Source organism: Pararge aegeria, chromosome 10, assembly GCF_905163445.1.
Source record: "Pararge aegeria chromosome 10, ilParAegt1.1, whole genome shotgun sequence".
Classification (NCBI taxonomy): Eukaryota; Metazoa; Arthropoda; class Insecta; order Lepidoptera; family Nymphalidae; genus Pararge; species Pararge aegeria.
The window spans coordinates 11,427,148-11,450,246 of NC_053189.1; the positions used below are offsets into that span (position 1 = coordinate 11,427,148).

Consider the following 23,099-nt stretch of genomic DNA (forward strand, 5'->3'; position numbering starts at 1 on the left):
AAGTAAGTTTTTTTAATTATTATTTCGCTTTGATTCCAACTGTATTTAGATTAATGTGTATCTAATAGATATTTAATTACGTACCTGCCTACCTATCTAAGTAAAAGTATTCAGCAGGTAGATAGTACCTAGAATGAATAGTACCTTTGTTAATTAGTAATATATTACCTACTCTGATCACCGCCACAAGTTATAATTGGTGACGCAATAGCGTTGAATGTCGTTTTAACTGCGAATGGGACAATTTGTTATAATTATCTCAGATACAGGACCTAGATGTACATACAGTTTGTCTTTTGGCTATTTTATATTAAAGGTATACCTATATAAAAATATATAATAATACTAATTATTAATAGTAATGTATTATTAATACTAATGGTTACCGTTCTATTTACATAAAAACAAACACTACAAGTTTATACAACTATAGCATGATTTCATCAAGGTAGGTACCTAAGTCTAAAATACTCCACCAGAATCATACTAAAAATTGTAGTTGTGTAAGTAGGTTACAGCCTACGCTAGTAGGTAAACGTGCTTCGGATACCGGTTTGAATTCGAAATGCGTTGTCGCCTTATTGAGAACGCATCAACGCATTCTTTGAATATAATATCAACAGTGAAATCATTCGTCGGGGACTTCTATATATAACTTTTACTGCAGTTAGAATAACATAACAAATAATATAAATAGGTACGAAAGTATGGATTATTGTTTATCACGCTAGAATGGCTGAACAGATGAGTAGATGAAATTTAGCATAGAGATAGATTATAGGTAGTCTGGAATAGCACATAATAATTTGCTAGTTACTTTTTACAGCAAAAATGTACGGTTCCCGTGAGATAGATTGTGTTCGGTTGGTGTCAGAGCATTACAAAGGCGTAGACATCCGAAGGCACGGGCAACAAATAGTACCTACATTTATAACTGCCTCTGAATAACTATTATCAGTTTTTCTTTATTCTGAGTATAAATCTATAAGTAGGTACTCCTTGTTAACACGTAAATGGACATAAATAATATGTAAAAAGTCAAAACGCACGTCAGAGTCCTGTAAACGAATTGGTTATGGTGGTTCTTTGCAAATAGTTCAATAAGCATGAATCATTAATCTGTGAGAACATTCTACCTAATTGAATTATAAGGATTATGTGGAAGTCTCAATCTTGAACCTACTGTTTATCAGGTAATAATATAATAAAAATCAATTCCGTCAAAATAACGGTAAGGAATAGCCTAATGATTTTATTTTATTTTTTTATTTGTGTGTAGTTATTTGAATGTAGGTTTATAATCATTTTACACCACCTATTTCTTCTCGCTCTTGTTGTCCTAATCCTGAGGTCTCCTGGCAGATATCGCTTATAAGCGATAAGGCCGCCTTTTATATTCCACTCCAGTTTTTGTGTTTCTGCCTTTATTTTCCTGTGTAGTGGTGTACAAATAAAGAGTTTATATAAATAAATAACGATTGGCCCCACTTTTTGGGGACCGAGCGCAACCCCCTGCCCGCAGTTTTCTTTTCGGAGTTACGTGGGATATAGCGGTGAATGAAAACATCACGAGGTAACCTGAGAGTTTTTCGAAATTATCTCAAACGGGCTCAAAGTCTACCAATCCGCGCTTGGCCAGCGTGGTGGACTACAGCCTAGACTCCTTTGATACTCCCCGTGGCCTTTAGTTGGCCAGTAAAAGGTTGATTATGATGATGACTACCTAAGTAAACTATTCTTTTAAGCACTTAGGTAAAGTACCTTTTTAGGCGGGGGGTACATAAGTGCAAACGGTGGGTATTTGAATAAATCAAACGGCGCGTTGGTCGCCACAGCCATATAATTAAAAATGTAAATTAAAAAACACCTTCATAATTCACGTAATCTTGCGATCTAAGATAGAAAGTTCAAGATTATATAGGTAACTGACCTTAACGATGAACCCCACGGAATATAAAAGTTGAACTTATACATAGGACAAGCACAATAACATTGAATTTGGAGAAAGTTTCAATCTCAGCATTAGGTAGGTATAACTGGTAATGTGTTGATAATTTAAAGCGGTGATAGCTTAGGGTTTCGGCTTCCGAGAGCCCGAGCACAAGCTTTTCGAAGTTATCTGCGATAAAAACAATTGTAACCTGCAATATCACCTGATGTTGAAAATATCTTGAGGAAACCTGTCTGAGTATCAATAATGTTCTCAAATGAGTGTGAAGTCCACCACTCCGTACATAAATGGCCAGCAGCATTCTGGGAAGAGACAATTTAGCCTATAATCACTATCTATCTATCTTATATATTATATAAAAGAGAAAGTGTGTGGGTATGTTCCGTATAGGCTCCGAAACGGCTGAACGAATCTCCGGATTGACCTGGCGAGTAATCCTGTAAAGTTTGGTGACGATCGGAGCACTCCTATTTTTGAACTGTCAAACTGTCAAATACAGCTTTTATTTACTATGATGATATTCTATTGTAGGTATCTATATTGTGAGGATCATTATCTACACCCATGTACACCCAGTACATGGGTGTAGATAATGATCTTCACACGCTTGAGAAGAGAATAGAAGAGAATGAATACGGAGAGAAATAAATGATTTAATATATTATGAGACTTAAATTTAATGATGTAAGTTTAATGTTTAAATAAAATAAAGCAAAATCTAGCCCGGCGAAGCGGGCTGGGTACGCTAGTTTATTATAAAAATATATTCGATTTATAAAAAAGAGATACAGTAGTTCGATTCATTTGATCTCGAGATGAATGCCGACGCCGTCGACATGCAATTCGAAAATACAAAATTCGCGAAAGTATAACATACCCTGTACTTATCACCTAAGGCCAGAGGTCATCGCACCGCAGTCCGCACTCACCGCAAGATTGCTGTCTAGACGGCTTCGACATTTTCAAATTGTGGTTTCCATTCCATCTGATTTATAAATTTATCCCATACAATCTTTTGTTACGACCCACCGCGTAGCATCGACCGCTCATGCTTAAGCTCGACTCATAAGGGACGTACCGTGATCATAAGTACCTTTCCCAAGAATTGGGCTGTGTAGAAAACCGGGATCATATGATAAAACAAACTCTAGTAGGTTTAGTAGGTAATACATTATTTAAACTTTGGTTAACTAGCGGTTGCCCGCGACTTCGTCCTTGTTGAATTTCTGGTGATTAAAATTACCTTTCGTATTCGGGGTTTTCGACCCCCTGTTCTTCAACCGTCTCCACCGAAACCACTGACCCCGCCGACACTAACTCGGGCTTTAGCGGTGGCTCTGTTGTCATAGACTCCTGTAAAGGCTTTTTTCTAGAGGTATTCTCTAACTTATAAATAAAACAATCTTCCAATCCCCACTTCACATAAATATGTGGATGGATTTTAGTGTTAGTTAGGTACTATCCGTTAAGGAAGTTAATCAATAACTACTTCATACATTTCTTAGAGGGCAATCCGCCGCCTTTTGTATTCTACCTCCTTCTTCATATTTAAGTTTTTATATATCCTTGTGTAATTTAATGTGTTATATAAATAAAGGGTGATAATAATAATAAATTCCATTGCATCCCGTTAAAGTGTGCCTTCAGAATAAAGTGATCTACGTCATTCTCTGTATAATCCTCTATCAGCCCTTGTAGCATGAAAATCTACCTAGCCGTTTCGATAAGCTGGCAAACAAATATTTTAAAAAGTCGTGCGGGTTAGGTTAACTGATATGACGTGAGCTGCAAGGCAAATCTCTATGGAATTATATTCCAGGTAAACTTACTATTTCTTGGTTCGATATACTTACGCTACTTGGCGCCTTGGCACTTCATTACCAACTCCTTTCAGCAGCATACAAAAGAGAGAAACAATGAACATTTGCCATAGTAGGTACTCTGAGAAAAGCAGGAGAATCTGTTCGGTGTAATTTATAATTTCTTCGATCTTTATACTCCACACCAGACAGATCTTTCGCAATGTAACTTCTCTCTACATACATTTCGCTCCGACATGTCACCACGCCGTAGGATCCTCAGGAAATGTTGACTTTACAATGAACAAAATTTAAATTATATCCTACGCCACAACCTTCTGTGTCATCTAAATTAATTTATTTTATTTTGTATTAATTTATTTGACAGGTCACTCCTTGTTTTTAAATAAATTAGTCATTACAAGGCTTTTGCATAAATATAATAGTGAACTAGGTATACAGTGAAATACAATGCAGGCATAGGTTCATATACCTACGCTTATCTAAAATCTACCTACACGTCGCGATGTTGCAATTAATTCCATAGGATGGGTAAAATATTTTAACCTTGTCCCACTATAAGTCTCAGTTGGGTAGATACCTACTTAATGTTATATTAATTTTATGGTAACCTTATCACTACTACGATAATTCGGTTTATCATAATTATGAAGAAAACAAGGTCATAGTTACTTGGATCGACGATTTTTAGTAGTTGGTTCGTGTTTAAGTCTTACGACAAACGGGACACATAATTTTTTTACGGACAATACATTTTTTTACCATGGAAAAATGTAAATTAGCACCCTGTAAGAAACTTATAAATTCTTCGCTTCTTTGCAATAGTCCTAGGTTTTTCGCAGATTCGATTTGTCCACTATCCTATGATTACATACATATCTTTCTGCCTTGCCTTCTGTTCCTAGTGTACAAATGATTGCAGCCAACATAATATTATATCTACAGTGATCTTCAATTCATAATTAATCATTGCCGTAGGTTGTTTAGCTGGAAATTCCAGTACAGCTTTGTTCTTTCCTTCGCCTGTAGTTATAAGTACCTACCTATGATGTATTTTGGTATTAAACAGACCAAAAGGTCTACACACTTTTGATTATTTTTTGCCGCTCGGTGGTTTTGCGAATATGATCTCTCTATGATATTTTCGATGGGTACTCTCCCCTGTTGAGATGCCTGTCATCTCGCATCAATGTTAACAAACGATGCTGTCAAATTATCTATGCTTTTTTAATACGACCTGTTAGACACTTGATGGTTTAATTTGAGCATCAGGTATCATCTTCTGATATTATTTAATAGCAAATAATGTAAATAAAGTAATTAAAAGTCAAAAGGCGACTTATGGGAGTTTTGTTAAACCCATGTCACTATTGGGTTTCTTCGCGGCATTAAGATTCTTAATCGCTTGGCGGCACGCCTTGTTTGGTGGTAACTATCCTCGTTTGACGCCTCCCACCAAACCAGACCTGGGAAATGAATTCCCACTATACCCCAGCCCGCTATCAAATCCGGGACTTCCCATAGCGCTCACCACTGCGTCAAGGAGGTCCTCGTATTACATGAGATTGTACCTGTAATTTTCGTTTCAGATAGCAATGGGGAATATTATTTTTTCAATAATATGGCTTATCATTCTCATATTCATTTCATTTTGGATCGCGGGGATTGCTGCCGGAATTTACATCATAGTTCTTCCATTCACTGTTTGCATACAAGCACTATCGGTGAGTACATACATTAATTAATCATGTTTGCAGTTACCTTGACTTTGTCCTAGCAAAAATATCTTGTTTTCATTAGCGGATACCGATATATGATAGAGAGAATATATGGTAATCTGCACTCTTTTAATTGTAAATGCTAAAAAAAAAACTTGTCTAAAAATAACTAAACTACGAAATCGATTCAGTGTTCGCTGTATAAATACTAGTTTAACTCTTGCAAACTCTACGTGCATGTGAAAATCCCATCAATACCAAATACAGCCATACTAAGTAAAGGTGGAAATGTATCGTACCTACTGGCCATCCGATCACGGAATCTGTATCACATAGTATCACATAATATCACATAGTATCACAAAGTATCACATAATCTCATATATGATATTAATTGAAAATGACTGTTACAATCGATATTGGTGATTTTAATTCTTTTTTTCTGTTCCAGGGTCTCACTGATTTCTTGTTGTCGGTAATACAATTCCCCAAATACTGTGCCCAATCGATGGTGGACGGCAGCGGTTTTGGATAATAAATTATTCTACTTTAACAAACTAATTATATTAATTATTGTTATTATTTAAATAAAATTATTATCGTTTATATTCTTAACAGAAATGTATGATAAGACTTAGTTTGTTTGTTGTATGTTTTCTAATGAAATAAATAATGCACTGAGTTATTTTTAAACTTTATTATTTAACAAATAAGTTTTACTTAAAGCCTACCAGCGAACTCAAGATTATAGACAACTAAAACTAAAGGCGAAAATCTGTTTTAACAATATTTCAATCCCGATAACTAAGGTAAGTATGAAGAAACCATAAGTATTTTACGCAGGTAAAAATACATGACTCCGGTTTTGATATAAGTAGTAGTAACGATCAACTTTTAAATATTAAATTGTTTCGATATAATATGCATTATTGCGGCTAATTCATAAGAAATACAATATTGCTCTGCGGACTTATTAAGGACCATTATGGTGGGATTTCTTTGAACGATTTCGGCGAAGGTGGTAAATCTCCAGAAAGATTTTCAAACTACATATTATAGTGGACAAGTCTATACACAAACACAGGTGTACACTCTCATAGTTCGATGGTATGTGAGATCCAACACGTCCGGGAAGAGAGCAGTGCAGGATCAACATCTTTACATGCTCTTCCGAGGAATGCAGTTCACCCACATGCCTGTCTTAGAACAGGTTAAGCCGGCCATTTCTGGCACAGGAAAGTGCCAAACTCCGGGCTGATATTAAGAATTTCGCGAAAGCAAAACATAATACTATTCATTGGCCCAACCGGGTAATCGAACCCACGACCTCGGGATCTGTAGCGGAATATGCTAACCACTAGACGAACGAGGCAGGTATTAACATATTATGACATACTATTTAGTCAGTGCCAGCAGATGAAGCAGCTTAGTGTAGCATTATTTTCTGACTTGCTTTTTCAATTTTTTTTTTTTAATATAAAATCAATATCATCGATATAAATCCTATTGTTACCAAAAATTTAATATTGCTTATTACTTTCTAACGTTGAATGCATGATTAATGGGTTTGGTCCATACCAAACCCCTTATTCATCCTTTCACCGGGAGTTTTTGGTTCAGTAGTTTCAGTGTATAGATTACAAACAAACAAAATATATTTCCTCTTTGTAACATGAATAAAGGAGTATAGCCAAAAACATGCAAATGAACTATCTAAAAAAAAACTTTTAAGTTAATAGGTATCTATTTATTTTTTCTTACACAATATCTATTTTAAACATTTTTATTTTTAAAACAATCCACTAAAAAGAATAGAAGATTGTTTATATATTATAACATGAGGCAGGTAAGGTAAGGAGTAACACCTAAATGCATTAAATTAAGTATCACATTTTGACGCTTTTGGTGCTTTGTACATATGTCAAATTATTTTCTTTCTCCGAACTAACGAGTCGAATTTAGTCATTTTCGGCTAAAAAGCGTTAAACTTAAAATTACATGCAATAACACACACCATAGAGGTGGAAGTAGATTTGTTAATGTATATAAAAATATGTACAAGTAACGATGCATAATCTATACTTATAAAAAATCTCTTATATATGTTACGTACTATACTTAATAGAGAATGAGAATACAAACTCAACTTATCATACTTCAGCAGTGTTTCAATAAAGCTCATAAACTTATGGGAGATATCATGAGTTTTCTTCCAACATGATTCAAAGAAACAAAAAGTTAGACCAATTTAATCGCGGACCAAATATAAAATTAAAAGACAGGTTGTTCATTTCCTGAAGGGGTAAACAGTATTAGTCTTCTGTAAAATTTAAAATATATTTTTATTTCGGTTTTCTGTAAAATTATAAAAAAAATATATTTTTATCACAAAAATAAAGCAACTAAACCTAATTAAATGTTAAGGAAATGTCATTTCTTTGTTTACATTTGGTCCGTGGTTGTCCACGGATTGTCCTTGCTAGTGTAGTACAAATGCGAGTGCGTCGATCAGTTTGTTAATTGTTTCTATGCGTCTTCATACGTAAGCAACGTAAGCAATGGGAGTGAAAAAGGGTGTTTTATTCCGAGAATATTTAAAATATTTATCCCTATGCTTTTCTGAGGCCCATGCCTAATGAAATACGGTGCTCGCATATAGCAAGAACTCTGTTCACGTCCTCAGTTATTAACCTGTCTCTTCCTTGCTAGCTTCGAGCACTAATGTGATTGAATCCATCAAAACTTTTCCTTGTTCCAAACAATTCCCGATAAAATTTCTGAAAATAAAATAAGCTATAAATGGCATCGGTTTCCATGGGATCCCCTCATGAGATCCCTTCAAACAATTGTGCAATATTTTTATTAAATGTATTTGAAAATAAGGAAAGAATCATTTTTTTTAAATAAATAGGTTTGAGTGATTATCGTTATATATCGTTATATATTATGATTCTAAAACATACTTTACACTTAGGCCTTACTAATAAAAGTTGTATAGTTAACGGCCAATGGGCGCAGTGGCTAGCCACCCTGCTTTCCGAATCTAAGGCCATGGGTTCGATTCCCAATACTGAAAAATGTTTGTGTGATGTACATGAATGTTTTATGAAAAAAAAAATGAAACCTTTGCATCAGTGGTACATTAGAAAAATCAAACCAATCTCAATATGAATCTGAAATTCATATTGAAATTGAGATTGTTTTGATTTGATTTTATCTGAATCTCAATATAAATGTGAAATTCATATTGAGATTGTCAGATTGTCAATTTTGAGATTCTTATATATTTTGAAAAAGCTATAAAGTTAATAATAAAAGAACTTTTTTTTTCGGATTGTGTGTAGCTCATTAACCCCAATGATTTTAACAGCGTAGCGCAGTCTTGTTCGAGAGCCTCGAAATGGGGCTCTGCCATCATCGGCCTGAGGGCGCCTCATGTGAGGCCGAACCTCGGCTCAGGCGACGATTGGAGTAAAAAGATTACGGACGGTGATTAGTCCGCAAGCTTCCGAGAACGTGGTGTGAGCCCACGTCCGGATGACGTCAAAAGTCGGGGACCTCGTCTTCGCCTCGATAGCTTTTCATGGTTTTGTAAAATATTTATTAAAAAACATTTATCAAAAGCATTTATTACACTAGAAGCTTGTGTTTGATCTATTCACCGAGCGGAAACTTTGGACAGCCACAAACCATTGTTTAGAGACATAATATTTATATAAGGTTTGTATATAAACATGGTAGCAATCATATCTTTCTACATACGAAGCATTGCTATTTATGAATAAGAGTCCTAATTTATTTCCTACATTAAATGAAATGTATACAAACAGTAGGGGTAGATATCCTCAATATAAACTCTGGGTACCAGAAAATAGGTTGGCTGTCTTCTCAAACAATTCATTTTTATGGCTATTACTTTTTTTATTAAACTTCCGGACTGTAATGTAAATCTACCTCTAGTAAAATTCAAGCAAGCAATTTTTGAAATTCTCACCATAAATAAATGTTATAGTGTAAAAGATCACCTTAGTGACAGTGACATACTTAGTTAACTTATTTGTAATGGTATAATTTGCCTAATTGATTAATTAAAATGATATTATCTCTATTCTGATCGAACTAGTAATGTAATTTAATTTTGAAACATTTGCAAATTTTCGGTGACAGTCGAATGTGAAGGGACCGTTTAATTATATGTTTACTTGTGTACCCACAATTTGGCAAATAAATATTATTATTATTATTCTTGTTTGAATGTACTCTCAGCCGGGTACAAGATAAATAGTTATAGTGAGCGAAAATAACAATTATACTTAACTTAGAAACTTAAACATACAGTACATAAATACATATTTGTACCGGGAGGAGGATTACACCAGACCAGACGGCCTGGGGTCAGGTTATTGATACTCATCAGCTTAAAAGCTTTAAAGACACTTACGCTACGACCCTTAATCACCACGCTGGGCAGATGGGTTGGTGATCGCAGGAGATGGAATTAGTTCTCAGCTTAGTTCCCTAAGTAACCTCGTACGACTCGCGCGAAAGGAGGAGAAGAAATTACCCCCAGTTTCTTTTTAAATAATAAAATATAAACAGTAGTAATTTCTCACCTATAAACTTCCATGTCATTTTCTTCGACTTCAATATCTTTAAATTCCTTTCTTTTAAGTATTTCAGAAATACCTTGGTCCGAATTCTCTCTTGTCAAGACACTGAAAATTAATTTAATAGACATTTATTTTATTTTATTACTACTACTTTCTATAACGCAACTCTTTTAAGATACGACTAAATCATGAACACCAATGTTAAATCTACGTTCGATTATTTGACTGGCCCTCATGTTCTTGTGTCGTTAACCTTGATAAATAAATAGAAGAAGAAAGATTATACGAAGAAATTTGTAGCTTTTCCACTATCGAAGTTGCATGGCAAAATTAAGCTTTTATCTGCACTCAAGATAGACAATGGCGCCAACAATTCTGCTGTTGACAAATGTTTAGCTAATTTTGGCCACAGAGGTCTTAAAACAGTGTCATTTCTATACAGAACGTATCGAGAAGAATAGCAATAATTTTAAACCTGTCAATGAAGTTCAATCTAGAGATTTGTGTACAACAAAATTGGCATTTTTTGATTTTTTATTTCTAAATTATCAACTTCCGTTTTGCCACTTAATCGAAAATGAATGAGTTAATGAAATAACTTTTAACTGTAAACTCACTTATTAAGTTGATGACATATTTGATGAATGTAAGTGTATGTTTTTTCTGCCCGTAATTGCATTTGAGTTTTATCTTCGGCGCTAAAGTCTGGAGTCTGTAAGCTTTCACAAGATTTCACACTGCAAGAAAATTGTTGCTCGTTATTTATATTTTTATCGATAAACAAAATATCAACAGAATTATTGAAACATTTCCTTCAAAGGTACGAAACTAAGAGACCGCGACCCTAACTTTGCAGATTGGTTTCATTTAATAGTTTCAGCATAAAATTAGCTAATTTCATTCTCGAAGAAATCATCGTCGTATCAATCCATTGCCGGCCTACTACAGGGCACAGGTCTCCTCCTACAATGAAAAGGGCTTCAGGCCGTAGTCCACCACTCTGGCCCAGTGCGGATTGGTAGACTTTACACGCCTTTGAGAAAATTATGGAGAACTCTCAGCAGTGGCGTGCACTGGGTTTCTTACCAGGGTATGCATACAGCAGGAGAATTGGATAAAACTGCAGAAAATCTCCTCCTATACTAGTAGTAATAGAAATTTTGGGGTAGGCAGTGCTTTTGTGAATGTATAAAGTGCACGCCACTGACTCTCAGGCATGTAGGTTTCCTAACGATGATTTCCTGCACCGTTGAAGCCTGGGATTGTCGGCACTCGAAAGTGAAACCGAAAACGAGCCAAAGTGAACCTATGGGCTATCACCGTAAACGGTATTAGTAAACGTTAACGTGCACGGTATTAGAGGGCTTCCATGATAAGCTCTAGGAAATACTAACCAGAAATCTTGAATTGATGAATAAGCCCTTTGGATGTCCTTTACAACTTTTTCCATTATACGTTTAAAAGTTAAAGATTCGTTCTTAGAGTTAATATCAATATAATTTGAAGACGGCACTCTACCAATGCCTTCAGTTTTTTCTGGGCTGGTGCCAAAAGCAGGCCATTCGACATCGTTGTCATCCATATCGTAGTATTCGTTTTCCACATGATATTCATCTGTTCCGTAATAGTCGTCTTCAAAATCTTCTTCTTCGTAATTGATCACTGATCCCTCGAATTCTTTATTAGAATCTCCCCCAACGTCAGAAATAAATTTAGATTTACTTTTAAACCTGTCTTCGTACTTTGGGCATATTGAAAATTTTCTTATTATCTGAGGTTCATTCATTTTAGGATCTTCATTTACAAGTTTAGGGGTGAATTCATCTGCAGTGTTAACATTTTCTTCATTCTTATGTAAGCTTGGACTACCATTTTTTTCCTTTATTTCGTCACTTGTTCCTAATCCAATAATAAGATTGGTGTCTTTAATAGTAATTTCGCTGTCGCTTGAATTTTTCTTCAAATATAAACTTGAGAAGAAGGAAGATTCTGTGTCAACGTTTCTGGTAACTGAAACTTTGTCCGAAACGTCTTGATTTACCTACAAACATAAATTTAATATGTAAATATTAAACTATTAGGGCCCTACTGCCTCGTTGGATCATGTTCAGATCACGAGATTTTGTACTGTGGTGGTACAGGGGTACCTTTTGTGAAGTGCAATAAAAGTAAATTTATTCATTCATTCATTCTATTTTCGATCCCCATGTCGGGCCATTAATAGTATTGTTTTTTGTTGTATTTCTGTTTTACACTTCTGAGGCGAAAATGAAACCAAAACAAGATATATCTTGTAACCAAAGAATAACATAAAAAGATGTGATATGCAAACCATTCACAATTGCAAACTTTGATAATCAACTACCAGACACTCATTCAACTCAGAGTGTTTGGATATTGGAGTGGAGACTTTATCACTGGCCATATATTACAACTTCGTGAGAGGAGAAATGACATGCAGTTGTGTTGGTCAGTACAAGATTTGCTCGCTCGCAAATCTGATTAGAATGGATCTTATTCGTATGGTTTTAAAGCTCAAATTTGACTACAATTCTTCGGCTAGGACTTTTGACAGAACATTTGTAAAATAAAAATCAGAATTTCGGGATTTGCAAGTGTAAAATGAGAAAATACCTTTTGTGGTAACCTTTTGTTTATTTCCCCATTTATTTATGCTGTATTTTTTGTGTGCAGATAAAGAGTATTAATAAAATAATTAAATAAAAATAAGTTTCCTTTTACTTTGAAAACGACTCGTCGATTTCGAGCGAGCCAATATTGTACTAAGGCTACAGTTGTTCAAAAATTTAAATGATTACGCCAGCCACTTTAACAGCAGCTGTACCATCAGCAATATGGCCAATAGTAAGTATTATATAAAAATTCATACCTCGATAGGTTTTTTGATTTGTGATCTTAAATTGTATTTTCCTGGTGAAATTGTAGGGCTCTTGTTTTTTTTAGCCACCTTCGGGCTTTCTGTTTCTCTATTTTTATCTAGGCTGACAGTTCCTTTGGTGATACCTGCAAAAGGTACGTTCGGTGACTAAACAACGAAGCCGGCATATCGACCCACCAACATTTTGATATTTTGAAATCGCACAATGAAAGTATTTATGGATAGAGTGCACATAGTAATAAAGAATCTCAACCAATATAGTTTTCCAAAGTGCCAAATTACCGAGATATATGGAGGTAAAGATATGATATGAGGACAAACAACAACGTTTCAATTAGAGTTGTTTCCTTACCATTGTCTTCTGCAACTTTAGTTTCATTTTCCTGCACAGTAATGTCATTAAAAGAATCTTGATTACTCGGATCTAATTGCGGCTCTTGAATGTCATTTAACAACTTGGACAGAGATTCGGCTGCCGTTTGGAGATCTTCATTATCGACTAAAGCACCCTATAATGAATATAAATTCAAATCACTAAAAATAATACTCAATTTGTCTCATGTTAATTACTACCATACCAATATAATAAATCATTATAAATGTTGAAGAGTTTGTCGGTCTGTGTGTTTGTTTGTTACCTTCGTTCGGCTCAACCTCTGTACGGGATTAATAACATTGACAACAATATTATTAACATTTACTATTATTTATTATTATATTTGGACAATGATATTAACATTTGTTTTATAGTATATCCAAATTCAGGTTATTTGGCTTAGCCGCTGAACAAATCTTAATGAAATTAACTACAGAAATAGATTGCAACAGGACAAAAATACAGTTAAATCAGAATAATTAAAAAAAAAAATTACGACTACATACAACGATAATGATTATCGCATAGACATTAATTTGACATTGTAACTTGTTTAATTATTATACCTATATTGTATGCATACTGTTAAGTGGAAGCTGGTTAAGAGCTCGATATATAAGACCTCAAATATATCACTTACTCAAATTCGCAAAGAAATATATAAATAAATAAGGATGAAATATATATAATGGAGTCATTAAAAATAATAATTTATTAGTTTCATATTAATCACTGTAAAATCGTATACAGACCTGCAAGGCATCAATTAAATATACTCCGAAACTGTACAGTTCCATAAATTTATTGGGCTTTATACTTGATTTAATTTTACCTGAAATGTAATTACACAAGTTAGCTTGCAGAAAATTCAGAACTATCCTGGGACCTCTCATTTATAACACCACCAGCGTTCACTACTGCATCAGGAGGTAGTTTAAAATAAACTATTTAAAACTAGAAGAAGTGATAATTCAAGTTGGCTGTAACAAACGATTTAAGGAATCCTTGCAGATTTCATTTTAAGTTTACGAATATAGTTATCACTTCCATCTCTTGACAATATAAAATTTTATGAGCTCACATAAAATTTTAAATAAAGTTTTAACCCCCGACACAAAAACGACGTGTTATAAGTTTTACGTGTCTGTGTGTCTGTGTGACATGGTAGCTCCCGTTTTTTTTTCTTTGAAAGGAGAATTAGTCGGGAATTTTCTTAGCTGTTTGATGAAAATAGATCCAAAATGGCGATTTAAATTTTATGTATGCCAGAGGTTTTTTTTTTCTAATTTAATGTTACTGAATTACAATTTGTAAGTACCTCGTAACCCGCCGTTTTCAAAGGAAATCTGTAAAAACTTGTTGGCCGCATCAACAACATCGGAATCGTAATGAAACCCCTTTTTGATACACTCAGTCGCCTCGTGCACTGTCCAGGGTGGCGGCATATGTTCCAGAGTGCCTGAAGGCTCCAACCGCAATATCTGCGTGAGAGCCTCCTCCATGATTTGCACTAAACGAGACACCCACTCATCGGATTTCATTCTCAAAAACTCCTCCATCCTCTCATCAGTAATTTCGAACATAACATTTTTTACTTCATCCATTTTCGCCTTCTGAAATCCACCCTTTTCACTACCAGTATCCATAAAACTTGTAGTATTCGACATATCTGACGTGGACGTCTCATCGATAGTTACATGTTGCATTGAATTTTTATATTCATATCTATTCACAGTAATACTACTTGTTTCGCTGCTCATGTCATTACGTTCAGGGCTGTTTTTGTTCGGTGATTCTGTAGATGTATGTGAATACAAACCCCAAGTTAAATTTTCGCCATCACTTTTTTGAATAGTACTGGAATCGGTTCCGGGGAAAATAGACGTTACGCTGTTGCCAACTTCACCATGGTAATCGTTGATCGAAGAAGTATGTTTATGACTTCTCCAAATTTTCTTTCTGTCAGTATTTTTAGTTTTGAATGATCGGTCACGGAGTAAATGGCGTTGTTCCCCACTTATATTACAAGGTAAGCTATCATTTGCTTTAGTTGAATCAGGTAAAATTATCTCATTGTTAATATCCTCACAAATTTTCGGTAATGACGCAGAATCGGCTTGAACTCCCACATCACAAACTTTCTTATTTATTTTAAGAAGTTTTTCACATGTTCCTTCACCTATTTCATGGTGAGTATCTTCTTTTATGAGTGATACGCTCGCGTCGTCATCGTGTCGAATATTTGTTTCATTATTAATAGTAATTTTAATATTTCGATCTCTAGCTATTCCTACTGTGTCAAAATTGTTAGTTGGAATCTCATCTGATTGGGATTCTTCTAATAAATGTTTAATCTCTGAAACTGCAAAGATATGCATATTTGATGTGTTGCTATTATTGTGCAACTCTATGTCATCAGTTAATAATACCTAAAAGAAAAAAAATTTACTAAACATTTTGTTACTTTTGTAAACATAAACAATTAGGTATTTGGTCGGAACGTTCAGATTAAGCAGACCAAACATCAAAATATTTTTATATGTGCAAAGAGAATATTCACTCTTTTTTGTTTAAATCTAATTTTAAAACGGAAAACATAGCAAGAATATGTAATCGATTTTATGTAACATCGGAAATATAAATTATTATGCAAATGCAGTCTATATTTTTGTTTGAAATAAAGAAATTAAAGATTAGAATTGTTTTTAATACATAAAACATCTTTAATTTTTTTTATGTCAATGGAAATGTCGAACCGTTCCCACCATAAAGGTTATTTTTTACCAAGCGCCTAAAATTCCAAAGAGAACAATACTTACAACATGATTCCCTCTCGCTATATTTAGAGTGCAACAATTCAATATATCATCATTGCTATTATCGATTTCTTCACTGCTCTTATCTGTATTAAAGATGAAATTTTATAAGAATATAAATTTTCAATTATTTAGGACAATTCATTTTGAAGTACTATTCTGTAGTCGTAATAAAAGAAAACTTTTACCTATAATCGCAAGATTTGCTTCAACTTTGCTTAATATAAAATAAAGAGTTTTGTGAGCTAAAAGCCGGAGACGAGAGTTAGTAGCATTTTGAATTTTTTTCATTACTTGTTGTGGTACCATTAGACGGCATTGTTTATCTGAAATTTCAAGTATATGTACAGCAAAAAGTGAGGCAATAATATCATACATCTTTTTAAGTATAAAAACCTACTGAAAGTCCTCCATTTCACTTACTTTGAAGTGAAATTTCTTTAGACGCATTTCGTGACATGAGTGAGAAGTATATTAGGTACGGAGGTCACGTGCTTTCTTCACGAAGCTTTTCACCTTGCTCACTACGCCGCACCATAGCTTTGTTGTGACAAAAAATGAAATTTACCTGCATTAAGTATATTATTGAGCACATGTAAATTATGTAATAACACATTTGAGTCTGTGACTATATACCAGATATTATGATTTTCTGGTATTTCAAAATTACTTCTCAGGGCTTCTAAAGAATTTGTATTATCTGGCGTCTTTCCATTCTCCTGCAAAAAAAATACTACCATTAAATTTTAATTTAACGAAAAACAGGGTGACTTAGAAAAAAAAATAACATCATCTCTTTCAATTAAATCATTTTATACCAAAACTATTTTAATTGATACATACGCAGGTTTTTAAAACAGAGATTTTAATCCCACATGAATTAAGAACATGCAGAACCCTAATTCATCCATAAGGGGTCATTGGGGGTGATAATACAATAAATTTTGATAAGGAAAATTATATAGCCTCTGCACCCACTGCCGCTTTCGCGGCCGACCCTGTTAACTTGAGCAACTCTACTGAAGATGATGATGGTTAGAATCCTCGTAGGAGGGATGGGTGGGGGGGGGTTCAGATGCGTTTAGAGAAGGAGTGTCATCTCTGTGCGTGGTAGCGGTAGAATCTTGCCTGCTCTCGCCTTAAGCAAGCGGGTGGGTTAATAAAACAAGGACCCTAATTCCCAGCAAAGGCAGCAGCATGGGTTATGGTTGACCAAGGGGTGCTATGAATCTTGAGACACCCTAAACCCAAAAATAAACAAGTTAGCAATAGCGTCGTACAATGCAAGAACGTTGAGAATGGATGATTGTCCAGAAGAGTTACTCTAGGAATTAGATAGAATGGAGCGTAATTGGGCTATCGGAAGTACAAAGACCTGGTGAAGCTTGCCTCACACTGCGGAACGGCCATATTTTGTACTATAGAGGTAAAGAAGACTTACATGAACATGGCATAGAATAGTTAACTATTAAAAACATCAAAGATAATATAGCAATAATGAATTTGGTATCAGCTAGAGCGATGTATGTAATTTAAAAAAGCTCCAAACATGTAACTTTGAAAGTTGTTCAAGCCTATCTTAAAATGTGACCAGGAAAATCCAACCACTTATACCATTTTTACGGGGGATTCTAATGCTAAAAGTGCATACTGCATCGGTCCAGCTCACAAACTTTTCATTTTCCCCATTTTATGGTAAATATTTGAAACATTAGCAGTAAAATAATTACTGTCAACTGCTGAGTGGAATAAAGTGACTACGGCCTGTTCAAGAAACACTACTAAAGTGGAGTGGTTTTTGATGCTTTCAATATTAGTTATGTACACAGTTTCTATATAGTCTTAAGTTTGTTCTAAAAACCTAATCAGTTATTACTACTGTATTGCCATGAAGAGAAAATATCTGAGGGTTAAACATTATTATAATACGAAGCTACAAAAACCACCAGATAGACCTCAATCATTCAATAAAATAAAATTAGCAAATTAAGCTTAATTTTGATAATTTAATTGATGTAAGTAAATTATGATCTGTGGGGCATTTCCGTTAACATTGTCAAATCATTAATTTATATTGTTGCGCCCGATTTAGCCTTAATATTTAATAATTGTATAGATTGTGGTGTGTTTCCTGACTTAATGAAACTTAGTAAAATAGTTCCATTGTTTAAATCGGGTAGTACTTCTGACCCCACTAACTTTAGACCAGTATCCGTACTACCCACTTTCAGTAAAATCTTTGAAAAACTCATTTTAAATCAATTACTTTACCATTTTCATAAGTATAATTTACTTCATATTAAGCAATTTGGTTTCACGCAGGTGTTGAGCTAATACAAAACATATTTGAAGCCTGGGAGGAGTCATGTGATGCACTTGGTGTGTTCTGTGACTTATCTAAGGCGTTTGATTGTGTTCAACACGAAACGTTAGTTAGGAAAATACACCACTATGGAATTCAGGGTGTAGCTCTAGACTTAATGAGTAACTATCTACGCAATAGAATTCAGAAATGGTGAGTGAATGGAAAACGGTCTAATGGATCAGTTGTGAAAATAGGTGTCCCACAGGGGTCTAGGACCCCTGTGGGACAATATTAGGACCATTTCTGTTCCTTATTTACATTAATGACCTTCCTTACCTTGCCAAGGACAAACACGGGATAGTTCTGTTTGCCGATGATACATCACTGACTTTTAAAATAAATCGACGTGAACTAGCTTTTGACGACGTAAACAACTCTCTCGCTAAAGTGGTACAGTGGTTTGAAGCTAAAAATTTGGTTCTTAGCGGGAACAACACCAAGTGTATAAAATTCACTTTACCTAATGTTAAACACGTGAAAATCACTGTACTACTTAATAATGAGGAACTGAAACTGAAGGATACGACAGTTTTTCTAGGAATAACGTTAGATTCTAGACTTCAATGGGGCCCTCATGTAAATAATTTATCGAACAGGCTTAGTTCTGCTGCCTATGCGATAAAGAAGACACGCCATATGACCGACGTAGAAACTGCTAGTCTGGTATACTTTAGTTACTTTCACAGCATTATGTCATATGGAATTTTACTTTGGGGTAATGCTGCTGATATTAGCACTATTTTCGTGCTGCAGAAGAGGGCTGTTCGTTCGATCTACAAAATGGGTCCGAGAGAGTCATTGAGAGATAAATTTAAAGATTTTAAAATAATGACAGTGTATAGTCAGTACATATTTGAAAATTTAATGTACGTTCATAAAAACATTTCTAAATTTAAGAAAAAATGTGACTGCAATAATTTAAACATTAGAAGTAAGAATAAACTTACAGCATAAAATTCATAATTCGTTTAAAGGAAATTGCATACAATTCTACAATAAACTACCAATTGACATCTTGGAGATGTCTCTTAAAAAGTTCAAAGTTTGTATCAAAGTTTGTATAAAGGACTACGTAATCGATAAAAAAGCTTGGGTGCAAATTATTGCTCTGACCAGGTTGCTCTTCTAATAATTTAAAATGACATTGTGAGTCATTTTTTTTTTGTTATCACCATACAAAAAAAAAAAACACCCGGCTAAGTTTGTTGTGGGCTTCTTCTTAGACCAGGACGCGTTTGGAACCCTCGTAGCTTTAGTTTTAAGTTTACGAATGTGGTTATCGCCATCATCTCACTACCGTGTAATTCTTATGTACGCATCAAAAGTGCCACCTAAGGGCCTACTTGAATAAAGATATTTTTGACTTTGACTTTGACTTTATGTTGTATTTTATTTACGTACGATAAATCTAGACTTGAAAAATCGAAAAAATATTGAAATTGAAAGTCAAATATTTCTTTATTCAAATAGGCACATAGATGGCACTTTTGATGTGTTGATAATGTACAAAATGTGAACATAGCAGTGAGTATTGATGGTGGTAACTAGATTCGTTAACTTAAAACTAAAGCTACGAGGTTTCCGAACGCGCCCTGATCTATAAAGAAGCCCACAACAAACTTATTCTTAGGAATTAATGTGAATATTCAATTTTAATTTTAACTATCCACTTATGCATAGTTAAAGCACCATTTTGATTGCTTAGTCTTCACATCCAATCTATACTCAGAACCCTCTCCTGAGAGAGGAGGCCTGTGATCAGCAATAGAACTTATTCTTTTGAGATATCATTATTAGCCTAGTAGAAATAATAGGCTAATAATGCTATCGCAAGTTTGATTTTTTATACAAATTGGGTTTAAATTTATTCCGAATATCTATATTTTGGTGTTACTGCTATTATGAAAAAAAGAAAATAAAAAAGTTGATGAGTAGATAACAAATTATTCAAACCACTTTAAAAATAAAGGAAAAATTGTGTAATTTACTTACTTCACCTAACCACTTTTCATCATCATCTTTTGTATTGAATCTGTAACTTCTTACAGTATAGGTTGATACTGAATTCATGCTACAATGTTCTTTATCATTATGTTCATAGCTCAAATTGTCATTAAATGTCTTATTATTATCACTATCTTCTTCCACTTCAGTTGAATTTAAACTGTGTCTTCCCTTTTCAACTTGAATGGCTTGGTCTTGAATACCATTTTGTTTGATTTCACTATATTCATCGTTCAAATATGTGGCAGCTTAAAAGAGAGTAATAAAATAAAATATCATAGATTTTAAGATTTGTTTTAATATTAGTGAATCAATGTACTTACACAAATAAATGAATAACATTAAAAGTCTGTCTGTAATTTTAAAAATAACTGCCTTTGTGCAATTATTGGAATGATAGCATAACCTAAACATGTTAGGTAGCTTAGGTAACCCAAACATCTTAGGTGGGTTAGGTAATCTAATCTATCTAATCTATAATAATGTAGTGAGTGACAGTGTTAGAAGAGTGTGTAAAAGTCTATTTTTTTTAAAGCTTGGTTGGCATGTGGAAATAGGTCTAAATCTACTCCTTATGGAGTAATCTTGAAGATTGTAGAGACATGCTGGGTTAAGAAAGACTAGACATTAAAATGGAAATTTAATTTTTAGTAATATATCTCTAAGCTATTTTATAAAATATAAACCTTGATTTATAATAATGGATGTAGGTTTATATGAATAAAAATTTTGATCAAATTTGTACAGTGATTCATATGTTTTCCACTAGTTAATTTTATAAAGGAAATATACAATACCTGCAGTGATTCTTTGATGGGATTTCTTTAATATGTTCTCTTTCCTCTTTAAATATAAAAGTAGGCGTAAGTCACCAGTTTTATTTAGAAATTTATATCCATGGCTCCTTGGCCTATTACGATACTGATACTTTATGACACCAGTTTGTTTTGGATTTTTATGTGATATTTCAGCATATTTTTTGAATCGATTACTTAGTGTCTCTGTTTGATTGCTTACATTCACTTGGTCAAAATTACTATTATTGATTAGAGGCTGAGGCGGGCTAAAATGTGGAGTATCATGTTTTTGTTGAGGAGAAACATTCCATAATACAGGACCTAAACTTGGTACAAATGGAACATCACACTGGGGTGGATTCCTTGGGAACTGGTTATTAATGATTTCTTTTTTATGTACTTTTGTTGGGATCATTTCCAGGGCAGAAACTTGGTTAATACTGCCCAACTTCTTAAGTGATGGTTGTTTATCCAATGTTGAATAATCTTTAGGTGACTCAGGTGGTTCTGGACAATCCTCTATTGCAAAATCAGACTGTCTTTGTAAAATCTTTGTTCTGTTCTTAGCTTTTTCCACCTGAAACATATTTTATGAATGTACAAAGATTTACTACATCAGTCTTCATATAACACAAGAAGACCTCTTTACAGTCTAATACTGATGACAATTCTGCTACTATACTGATGGGTCTAAAACTATAAAGACTATCCTTTTGACATGTTCTCCGTAGATAAAGGATAGACCTGATTTTTGACTTGTTAAATTAACTTAGTTAAAAGATTTTTACACAACAGAACAGAATAGTCAGTAAAAAAATTTTGTAGAGGTGATAATCATATTTGTCAATAAAGCTACTGATAAACAATATCCTAACAGTCCCAAATTAGTAAATTCTAATAGTAGTAGTACCCAAAGTTTAAAAGAAAATGCCAATTCAAGGAAATTGATTAGAATGCACTGAATTAATATCCTTCTTTTAAGATGTTTTACACTACATATTGGAGAGAGTTAGAAAGGAAAGGTTAGTCTTGTAATTAAAAAAAACGAAATATGATGTAGATATAGTATTTCTATACAAGCCATTGTTTTAATTAAGTTATTGTTTACCTCAATGTCGCTGAGATTCCATACAGCATCTCCAGTTGAAGTATTGAAATAATAAATACGACCAGCGCATGACTTAGAACGGCAAATAATCCAAAAATTACCCACTGAGCTCACTACTTCTGCAGCTTTACCATTCGGTGCTTTTGAACACATCATTTATAATTGTACCAATTGTAAAATATGAAAATCAAAAATGTGCGAACAAGACCACAGAACAAGAGTCAAGAACGAAATGTCAAGACGTAAATTTGCTAATGTCATGAGAACAGACTATAAGTCATGAATGGTCATGACTCCATGAGTATCATGTGCTAGTTTTCACCAATGAGAATATTCTTACTTCTACTACGATGAGTTATGCGAGCTTAGAGGTTACATGGGACGGCAGTTTTTGACTATTTAAAAAAGTAATCACATAAAATATTTTTTATAGGTTCCGTATTGCTATCTTTTAGATTTTATGGTGCCAACGGTCTGTGATAATCGATACCTCCTTCAAAATCTTTCCTAACCTGTATGGAGGGTAGAGGTAAGGAGAGTCATCTTATATGGGAGAAAAGTTGAAAAAGTGTCCAGTCAAAACAGTTCAAAAATCCTCCACAATGGCGCTCGTGGATGCACAGGGTATGGTATGA

The 23,099-nt window shown here is 34.1% G+C and overlaps 1 protein-coding gene across 2 annotated transcripts; it reads right to left on the minus strand.

Annotated features, from left to right (window-relative positions):
* Positions 1–6,171: 6,171 nt before the first annotated feature.
* On the minus strand, positions 6,172–22,691 carry LOC120626753. 2 transcript variants are annotated; one of them, XM_039894422.1, is made up of 15 exons: positions 22,465–22,691; positions 21,357–21,933; positions 20,548–20,807; positions 16,759–16,909; positions 16,379–16,516; positions 16,194–16,276; positions 15,414–15,803; positions 14,693–14,924; positions 14,127–14,206; positions 13,351–13,507; positions 12,990–13,123; positions 11,494–12,140; positions 10,717–10,836; positions 10,103–10,204; positions 6,172–8,266 (listed from the first exon to the last, which is right to left on the minus strand). In XM_039894422.1, the coding sequence occupies exons 1-15, from the start codon at positions 22,618–22,620 to the stop codon at positions 8,176–8,178; spliced, it is 3,318 nt and encodes a 1,105-aa protein (XP_039750356.1). In that variant the 5' UTR covers positions 22,621–22,691; the 3' UTR covers positions 6,172–8,175. The 2 variants fall into 2 exon arrangements, with proteins under 2 accessions (XP_039750356.1, XP_039750355.1); XM_039894421.1 differs by having other exon boundaries at positions 14,693–15,803.
* Positions 22,692–23,099: the final 408 nt, after the last annotated feature.